General features: G+C 48.2%; 1 protein-coding gene across 1 annotated transcript in view; it reads left to right on the top strand.

Annotated features, from left to right (window-relative positions):
* Nucleotides 1–334: 334 nt before the first annotated feature.
* The window catches only part of LOC311374937 (ankyrin repeat and BTB/POZ domain-containing protein 3-A-like), a gene marked incomplete at both ends in the record, with an annotated part of 13,060 nt that continues 2,536 nt past the window's right edge, over nt 335–10,858 (top strand). The window contains 5 exons of the mRNA XM_084490665.1: nt 335–487; nt 2,060–2,225; nt 5,813–5,902; nt 7,343–7,444; nt 8,682–8,775. Of these exons, the coding sequence (XP_084346791.1) occupies nt 335–487; nt 2,060–2,225; nt 5,813–5,902; nt 7,343–7,444; nt 8,682–8,775 (605 nt within the window). The remainder of the gene's footprint in view (nt 488–2,059; nt 2,226–5,812; nt 5,903–7,342; nt 7,445–8,681; nt 8,776–10,858) is intronic.

Below are 10,858 nucleotides of genomic sequence, written 5' to 3'. Positions count from 1 at the left end.
TTCTTTGCCGTGGTTTAACATTTCATTGTAGGTGTCTGGGGGGTGGGGGGGGGGTGGAATATCAAATGGCAGCTGTTGCGTACGCGTTGACCGTGTTTCCGTGTGAGGATTTAGCTCGTAAAATAATAATGTTTGTCTTCACGCCAAGATTGTATGAAAATAGCCATCGGGATTGTGTGTTTCACGTCTCAGTCGAGGCACCTTTCATAAAAAATTTAGACCTCCCATCGCTGTTTTGTTTTTAACCTAGCTATCTTACTACTCCTTCACCTGACGCAAGTCCGCCTTTGACTCAAACAGCAAAACCCTGTTTAAACTCTGTCTCCCCCTGCAGGCCGTTCCTGGTACTGCCCCCGCTGATGGAGTGGATCAGGGTCGCCGTGGCCCACACCGCCCACAGGCGGAGCTTCTCGGTGGACAGCGATGACGTCCGGCAGGCGGCCAGGCTGCTGCTGCCCGGGGTGGACTGCGAACCTCGGCAGCTGAAGTGAGGGGATGGATATCTTAAAGAGATAATATAATGCTCATTTCAACAGCTCACGTGCTCAGTGTGTCAGTAGCTAGGCTGTTTTATGACAAAATATATATTCTTTGTATTTTTAGATATCTGAGCTTTAATCTTATGACCCTCACTTATGCAGGTGTTCGTGGAAATGATTCAGCCCCCCCCCCCCCGGGATTTCTCAGTGACATTTATTGTCTGCTGCCTGCATTCACAATAAAAAACCGACATGAGTTCCAGCGTGACTGGCCGAATAAGTCAAAAATAACAAGAGAGAACAATGTTCTCCATTACAGTATCGAGCGGGGTTGCCGCCAAAACTACAAACTGAATTATAAACCCTGCTAACAACATTAAACTTCGAGAGCATGAGTTCCTAAACACGTATGTACACTAATATTAAATCAAAAATTGTAAATAAAACATGTTCATTTATTAAAATATCAAATTATATACTGAGCGCTCCCAAAACCTGCTTACCTCCAACGGAGATGGCCTAGTTCTAATAAAGGAAAGCAGTCACGCATCCTCATATAAAAACTTAGTGAATGCGGTACAACATCTGGACCTTTTATATTAACATGCAAATTAACAGTCACGCATCCTCATATAAAACTTTAGTGAATGCGGTACAACATCTGGACTTTTTATATTAACATGCAAATTAATAATGGCATGTTAATAATACAATTTTGTGAGAATGAACTTTTAATCTTTTTTCCGTTACACTTATAATATAACGCCTAAAGTCGATTTAAAAAGTTACTTGTAAAAGTGTCTGGCTGTTTTGTATTAACCCGTCTTCACAAGCTATTCTGCTCTACCGTCCTCAATAAACCCAAAGTAAACCATGCAGCCTCGACCTTCCGTCCACGAAAAAACTCCAGACCGGTGAGTCAATAAGCAGACCTGACCGCCCCCCCCCCCCAAAATAAACAAATGGCAGCACCGATGTGTCCTTGCCAACCCCGACTATTGATTCCCCGAATGGAAAATGAATATTAAAGAACGGCCAACGCTAATCATACAAACGAAGAAGCTTTGAAGAGCTAATTAGGGTTTCATCCCTCCCCCGAATCCCTCCAGAATCACTACTCATAGCTCTCATCATGTGATCAAAGTCATTGATCGTCTGACGTCCCCCCCGGTCCGTCCGTCCGTCCGTGCCTGGCTTCGTGAGCAGCTGAAGGTTCACTGTCAGTTGAAAATGTTCAAATTCATCCATGGTTCTGAAACACTGCCGTTTAGAAAACCGGCGTGTCCACCTAGATGTACGACGGATAGATGAGCGTGAACGTTTGCCACAGTCCATCCGGTAGGCCGGTAGACTGATCTATCCGGCGCACATCTCGGTGTGGACACGCCCACCTGTGATGTCAGAAGAGGCCGATTCTCAAAGCGGCTTGTAACGGCTGATCACACTTACAGCTGGCGGTACAATACGTCCCCTTCAAACGGATGATAGCTGACCCCCCCGGTCCCCGGGGGCGTCCAGGTCTAATCGCCTTCCTGACCTCATCCGTTTTCGTCCCGTGGCGTTTCGCGTTGCGTCTCCAGGGCCGACGACTGTTTCTGCGCGAGCAGGAAGCTGGACGCGGCGTCCACCGAGGCCAAGTTCCTGCAGGACCTGGGCTTCAGGATGCTGAACTGCGGCCGCACCGACCTGGTGAAGCAGGCGGTCAACCTGCTGGGGCCCGACGGCATCAACAGCATGAGCGAGCAGGTAGGAGCCGCCACACACACAAGCTGCAACACACACACACACACACACACACACACAAGCAGCAACACACACACACACACATGCAGGAACACACTCGCACACGCACTCGCGCATGATTGTGTGCACATGCATGCACGCACATGCACGCATTTGCACACACATGCATCTATGCATACTCACACGCGCATGTGCAGACATACGCAGACATACGCATGTGCATGCACGCACACATACGCATGTGCACGCACGCACACATACGCATGTGCACGTATGCACGCATGCATGCACGCACACTCAGATACACACAAAAACACACACACACACACAGACACAGCTCGTCATTCCTCCACAAACAAGTATCGAAAGAAACACGCTCACAGATACACAGCTATGCCTAAGGACACACACCCAGCAATACAAGTACAGCCTGTAGATACACACACTCACAAACATGAATTTGCATACAAACACACAGACACACACCCACACATACACATGAGACATGGATTTACACACACAAAAACATACAGACATAACAAAACAAACATACATATACACATAGACAAACTCACACACACATGCGCATACCGACACACACACACACACACACACACACACACACACACATTGGCAAAGTGCACACCCACACAAAGTGCAAAGTGGTTTGCAGTTTGCATCCGTGGAATAAGTGTGCTGCTATTGCCTATTACCTAGCAACGCAATCACACACACAGGCACACACACACACAGGCACGCACGCACGCACACACACACACACACACACAGGCACACACGCACACAGACACACACACACACACACACACACCAGGCACAGTCTGTTCCGAGAACATACTGCAACCAATCAAGTCCCTGATGCATTTGATGCATTTGAGTGCTTGCACCTCTTACCCCATTATTGTAAATATATACGAGTGGGCGTCGCAACAATTTGTGTCCAGTTATTAAAGAGTGGGAAAAATAAAAACTTGAGGTACCGTCGTACCGACACAAATACACTCCTGCCTTTAGCAGTAGTCAGTCGATAAATCAGAATACCAGCCAATGTCATAACTTTGTATCACTCTGCAGAGTGTTGAATCTTTGAGACCGCTGCGGGCATCTCGTCTGCCTCTCTGTGGCTCCTTCTTAAGTCACAACGCATGTGGACATCTTGCTGCAATGTGGACTATTTTGTAATTTAGTAATAATAACATATTTCTTCATATTTCTCAGCCTCAAGGACACATGCACATACACACACACACAGACACACACACACACACATACTATACATTCAGGCTTCCCGATGTGAAGCACAAAACAGCACTGTCTCTTGAATCCACGCTCCAACACCAAGGATGCTGAGGTAAACAACGTCCGCAGTCCGGGAGCGCCCGCCGGGCACCTGCTGAGTGAGGCTGCAGCGTGTTGGAAGGTTGTCGGCTCAGCGGAGGTTGAGGCGGGAGGTGGGAGGTGGTGGGACCCGTGTGTTGCAGAGTCGGCAGCCGCCAAATTGGCGTCCCTGCAGCGGGAGGGGCTGGCCCGGGGAGATAAGAGTGAGAAGATGGGAGGAAATTGTATTTCACGCTTTAATCCAAAGTGTCGTTCCGTGACCATGGTGACCGATTAGTGATGAGCAGGTAGAAATGGGAGTTAGGAGCCTGGCTTTCTCAAGGATGGGTCGATACCGGCTGAGCACTTTGGGCGGGGTTTCGAAAGCCCACATACCTTTTTGACCCTGGTAATCTATCAAACGTACCGATCCGTTCGAACTCAACCACGAATAAACACCTTGCAGAAATCTGCACAGACAAAGGATTTTTTGGATCTAAAAAGCCGTCCCCTCTTCATCGCAAGTGTTTCCAACGTGATGGTGTGTGTGTGTGTCCCTGAGCATCGCAGGAACGACTACGACTGCGAGGATGATGAACGCAGGCGTCTGGCCCAAATACAACAATAATGTGAGGAGTTGATGGGCTCTTTTGGAAAAACGAGATAAGGACCCTTAGCAGCGATTCCAGCCGTGTTCTTGGCGTCGGCGTGTTATCTCTGGAAGAACTGGCAATGGAGGAATAGGATACTTTCCCTCAGCTGCCCACACATTCTGCTGAAAGCAGTTTTGGTTTCTGGATTGCAACGAGGTAAACGGTCCCAGAGAACACATACAGCATTACGGAAGTGATAACTGAAAACACGGTCGCGGTCCGTCTCTGTGGTCTGAATCATTGCAGGGTTTTAGCGGCATTTAGCCGCGATCAGTCGTCCAGATCCTCTCCGTTGACCTTTCCGTTTACTGCTTCTTAATTGCGGCGAAAGTGGGGAAAAATTCGAAACGAATGGCCGCGTTGGGATATTTGTCTCTAAGAGTTGCTCGTGGTGTGGTATGAGCGGGTCGTAAACGTGGATCACCCGCCGACGCTCTACGGAGTGGTCAACGCTTTAGTGGTTCATGGAGACGGATGAAGCCTGGGAACCACTTAGCAGTTTTTAGCGCTGTTGAACTCAGAAGGTGGTTGTCTCGTACTTTATCTACACCTTGGGACCCTTTATTCTTATTTCCATCTCTGTCCAGTGGTTTTCCTGTGGAGTCATGCCGCAGGTGGATTTGGTAGTTATGTAGTTACCCTAATTTGGATTTAAAATCGGAGACTGAAATTGACAATGTTCCCCGCTTTACTTTTGATGAAGAATCGACTGCCTGGTGACTAATTGTACAGCTGTTATCTGTGTTCCTGCTGAACGTTGGGGGAGACATGAGTCTGTTCTGCGTGTGGTTGTTGCTAAAGGGCATTTTTCCTCTGCGTCGTCGGTACGACACCACTGGGAAGCTCTGGTGCTCTCTCTCCAGTCTTTCTGCAGCGCGTGCGTGTGTGTGTGTGTGTGTGTGTGTGTGCGAGGAGCTGCTGTTTACCGATGTTGTCAGGTTGCGCTGTAAGATGTGACGCGGGAGGGGGGTTGAAATCCCTCCCCTGATGTCTCTGCGTTAAAGAGCTGCTAATGAGGTGTGAGTATTAATTATGGCGGGGAGATTACTGCAGCGGTGTAGCGTTAGCGTCGTGCTAGCGTTGCATTAGCATTGCTGCGCGGCTTCACTCTGATTATAATCCGCCATCGACTTTACATCTACCGGCATTAAGCATTAATGTGTACTCTCTATATTTGTTAACCGTGCATTGGCAATAGTTGTGCTTTGTGCTATAAGTGGATTCAAAACCCAACTAAAAGGAATAAGTGGTTTTTAAAATGTGTATTTTTATCTACCTGTCGATCTGTATCTCCCATCTTTATATCTATATATCTGCCTGTATCTTTTTATCTAGTTCCATCGGCATCCGTCTATCTATCTACATTTCTGTTTGTCTATTTGTGTCTATATCCATCCATCCATTAATCATTAGTTCGTCCGGATCTCGTGTGCTGCTCTGACTTCTACTTGTAGCGCGGCTGACCTAAATCCAGCCTCCTCTTCATCTCTCTGATCTGTCTCCATCACCATCCCTCTCTCTATTTAAAGGACTGACCCCCCCCCCCCCTCTTCTCTCCCCCTCTCTCCCCCTCTCTCCCCCTCTCTTCCCCCGGCCCTCCAGGGGATGACCCCCCTGATGTACGCCTGCGTGCGCGGCGACGAGGCCATGGTCCAGATGCTGCTGGACGCCGGCGCCGACATCAACAGCGAGGTCAGTGTCGCCAGGCAACCGCGTCGCCGCGACGACGGTACAGTGTTTGCGGCTAACTTAGCTTCTTAGCGTCACTCTGCAGTTTAATTCTGACCGACGTTTTCATTCTGACTAGTAATGTTGTAATTCTGACAAAATAATAAATAAAACATCATGAATAAAAATCACATAATTATAATTTTTCTATCTAAATGATATATAATTTTGCATTACTTGTAGAGTTGTCAGCATAGGCCTAGATCAGCACCACGGAGAAAACATCAATATAAATCGTCATTGTGTTAATGTCCTGTCTTGTTGTTTTAAGTTGTTGTCGTGATGCCGGTGAAACTGTAACTGTCATTTTTCTTTGTGCTGCTACTCGCCTACTGCTGCTCTTCGTGATTTCCTTTGCTTAAACTCCTCAGTGTGGTGCATTCATTTTCATATGCCTCCAATACTGACATCGTGCTGCTAACATTGCTCCTGGTTTTCATTGACCCACTTTGCGTTGATATTATTTTAACCAACCAGCCCCACCGCACACACACACACACGCACACCATCGATTCAACGTCAGCTGCTTACGTTGTTGTGTTTCCTCATTCTTTTGTGTTTTATTCTTATATGTTCATGATGTGATGAGTGTTGAGGTTAAAGCCGGCTTCTCTTTGTGTGTTGGAGTGTAACAGTGCTGTTTGTCTTAGCTTAGCCATTAGCTTAGCACCGATACCCTAAACCCGCTGTAATAGCTGGTCGTGCTGCCACACTACATTTCCATTAAGATATTTTCGGTTGAGCTCCCGGATAAAAAGCAGTTATATTTAACGACTAGGACATAATTAATAATTGAGCGGGGAACCAGTATTACTAAATGAGCCTGAAAACACTATTATTCCCATTAGTAAGATGGGGAGTACTTTCATTTTATGATGACTTTACTTATTTACTTTTCTCTTCCGTTGTCATAGGCCTAATTATCTCTGCGTTATACCTTCTACACCCCCACTGCACTCAGTCAGTGCGGAGTGTGCGGGTGATGCCAGCGTGTGTCAGTTTACGACTGTCTGTTCTCAGTTCCTCATCTGACACACACACACACACACACACACACACACGCACGTTTAGTGTCCAGGAGCGTTCATACGAGGGGCTCGCCTTTTCCGAGCGCTCGGCGGTAGCGTAACGCAGCGAGCGCTCCGCTGTGAAACGAAAATAACACTTAGCGAGGACGCGGCGTTCGCAGCCGCGGCGATCGGACCCAAGACAAACCTTCCTTTCCTCTCCCTGCGCCGCCTTCTTTTGCACCTCAACCTAACCTCCCTGCTCCCCTTTTTTTTCACAACGCTTTACCTGCTCCTCAAACCGCCAGAGCTGTGCTAACGGCTGACGGCTAACGGCTAACGCATCTCTCCCATGTCTCCCTCCCCTCAATCTGACCTTTGACCCGTGACCTCCCAGGTGCCCAGCACAGTAAACAAGCACCCCTCAGTTTACCCCGACACGCGCCAGGGGACGCCCCTCACGTTCGCCGTGTTGCACGGACACATCCCTGTCGTGCAGGTAGTGACCTTTATCACCTGTAACCTTTGACCTTTGACCTCCGATCACCTAACACAGACCCCCTCCCCCCCAACCCCCCCCCCCCCCCCCCCTCCCCCACACAACCTTCCCACTCAGTCTCCGTACCCTTGGACCCCGATAATAATAATGATGATGATGATACATATTGTTGCCATTACAGTGAATAGTGTGTGATAGAGGTACTGGTGGGGGGGAAGGCGTTGCGGCGGCTAGGCTATCGACGTCCAGCCGAAAAGGTTCTGGGTTCGATCCCCGATGTGCACTGCCTGTCCTTGAGTCACCCTTGAGCCAATGCCCTCGCCCCTACTCCAGCACCTGTTGCCTAGTTACCTGCATCTCAATTCACTCCTTCTCGCTTTTTCGATTAAAGCCTCCTCTAAATAAAAAAACAAATAGTAAACCGGGCAAGATCTCCTTCTTGTGCTTGGCGATAATCTGTTCAGTAATTATCTCTAATAAATGGTTTGGAAATGATGAGTTTGGAAAAAGAGTTAGCGGTGTGCTCAGCCATATTGGGTCACGAAGCATAACTTGGTCTTGAATTATGTAGAGTGCCAAGACGTGTTCCTTTCCCTTCGATTGCGTCCCCCTTTAATCCTGCCTCTAAACTCCCAGAGCAGCAATTTAGAAAACCAAAGCCACCTTTGATTCGTTAGCGACGGCAGATGTTTTTTTTGGGGGAGGGGGGGGGGGGAAATAAATTATACATTTAGCTGAAAGCCAAAATATGATAGTCTGTGATCTTGTCGATGACGTTAGCTGAGCCACGCCGGGCTGTGATTCCAGTTAACAGGAGGAGTCTGTTGGAGGAGGAGAAGGAGAATAACACTGTCTCGTACGCCAGCTCTGGAAATGATAGCGTAGCGACGCTCGCGTCCATAACCAACAGACCCAGCATGTTTACACACAGCCCTCACTTCTACTGAGCAGCGACCGTAAACCAATATAAACTCAGTCAGTAGAGATAAGCAACCCACCTAATCCAGGCACTAAATCCCAGCCTTGAGTTAAGGTGTCGCGTCGAGGCTTGATAGTATAAATACGGATTCTGCTGATGCTCGATTCTAACAAGGTGTATCTCTGTCTGCATTCCAACACCCCCCCCCCCCCCCACCCCCACCCCCCTCCCTCCACACCGTCACCACCTGTTCTGTCCACTTCCTCCTCCACCCTCGCCCCGTCCCCCCCCCCCCCCCCCCCCCTGCTGACACCACAGCTGCTGCTGGACAACAAGGCCAACGTGGAGGGGGCCCTGCAGGACGGGGGCGAGAACTACACCGAGACCCCGCTGCAGCTCGCCGCCGCCGCAGGTACCAGTGTGTGTGTGTGTGTGTGTGTGTGTGTGTGTGTGTGTGTGTGTGTGTGTGTTAGAGCGAGAGGGAGAGAGAGACAGAGGGACAAATAGAGAGAGAGAAAGAGAGAGAGAACGTGAGAGAGTGAGAGCAAGGGAGAGCGAGAAATAGAGCGAGAGAGAACAAGCAAGAGATTCAGACGGACTGAAAATCTAACTCAGTCACCAGTACACAATGGGTCAAATGTCCTGCATGTGTGTGGTGTGTGTATTCTACAAACACACTGGATGTTGCGATTATTAATAAAGACAGCGGTCTCCGCTTTGGAAGTGGGCTCTGCCTACTCCTGCATGTCGTTCGGGAGAAGGCGTCCTTACTGAGGGCTTAAAGTATCAACCGCTCCCTCAGCGGCACAGCTGAAATGAAATGTAAGCCGCTTGGCGTTTTATTCGCAGTCGTCTCTGTCATGTGTGCAGACGTGAGGGGTCGGTAGAAAGCAGGAGTCTCAAGAGAGGAGAGCTGAACCGCTGGAGAGGTTCCGCTCTGCAGCGGCAGTTCTTGGCAAGTCCCTATCAGGAGGGGGGCGTGGCTTCTACATCCTTATAGAACACGGCGGAACACTTTATCCTACAGAGCTCGGCATCTGCTTGCGTTCTCCTCCGATGCAAGCAGAAATAAAAGTAGGCAATGTGTGGTTAGGGGCCAGAGGATGTTTACTTTAGCGCGTTGGGTGTGGCTGTGTGCGTGCAACAAGACAAACATGTCACTCAAGTGTCCATTGTAATTTTGCATATCGCTGTGTTCATAGTCATGCAGAAAATGATTATATATATATATACATATTTAAAAGGTTTCTCCCAGACCCCCTCATCTACGTCAGAAACCCCTCCGATACTTTACTCTGGTGATCGGTAACCTCATCCATAATCATCACAGTGGTCAAGTGTTCCCGAGCACAAACTCTGTTTATTCAGCGCTGAGCCAGCTCTGCTATCTGCCTCGAGCAGACTGCGACCCCCAGCCAGTCAGAGGCAGCTGCGTTGTCGTGGTAACGGTTAATGGGTTAGAACAAAACGGACACGGGTAATAGTGGAGCATTAACAGCCCGCTTATTATCGGGCTAATCTCCCGACTTTCACCGTCGGGAGAGGAGACTTCTAATGGATCCTGGATGAGTGAATCATGGTCCCTTCAAGGATTTTCATTGCAGCACGACACAAAACTTTTGAGGACAAGAAGCAGAGAAGACAGGGAGGGATGTTAAATGAATGTACAGAATGTTACCGTAGAGGTGGGGACAAAAGATTCGTTATTGAGTTAGAGTTGCAAGTAGCATGGAGGTGATTCCATTTGCATAATGACAAAAAAAAAAGCTTCAGAGAAGACCTCAAAACGGGCCTTTTCAGCTCAATTCATTTGAGAGCTCATTCGGTATGAATCAGCTGCTCTTTGTGCCCTTAAAGAGGGGGCGAGGATCAGGTATAGATTCACCTCGGCCGTGACACATTATTCAGATTGCCTTCTTATGAACACGTTGACGTCCGTAGCAAACAACGTGAAAGCACACTGGAGGATATCATGAGTCATATCCTCAGAAATCATCCTGCGTCTCAACAGTTTACAAAGCTCACAATGCGGTTCTACTAATCACGTTTCTTTGACGCCAACAGAACCTTGAACCTCGAAGCCCTTTTAGACAGCAGGCTCCCAGTCTGACAAAAACAAACCAAGAACTTAGCGCCAAAGTCAAGCTAAAAGTCAAATTGTGTTTCAAACAAAGCTATGCCTTCTGTCAGTGCACTCAAATTACACAAACTCCAATAGTGGACCCAGCAGAGTGCTTTCCATGCATGGTGTGGCTATGAATTGGCCATTAGTAGCAGTAGTAAGGTACTATATTCATGTTGAAAATGAGGTCCGTAAACTATGCTGGGACAGGTTCTCCATCATGCTAGAGGTTATGCAATAAAGCTGACAAGCACTAACAATCGCTATGTTAACCCATTCCTGTATACAACAAAGATAGCGAGGATAAGATGCTACATAATGTACTATTTTTAAATTCAAGGACGTACAACATGCAATGAGTTTGTACATTAAT

Source organism: Micromesistius poutassou (genome assembly GCF_964030765.1).
Source record: "Micromesistius poutassou genome assembly, contig: SCAFFOLD_1238, whole genome shotgun sequence".
NCBI classification, from domain to species: Eukaryota; Metazoa; Chordata; class Actinopteri; order Gadiformes; family Gadidae; genus Micromesistius; species Micromesistius poutassou.
The sequence above is the reverse complement of the archived record's forward strand: the minus strand, read 5'-3'. Positions and strand labels throughout refer to the sequence as shown.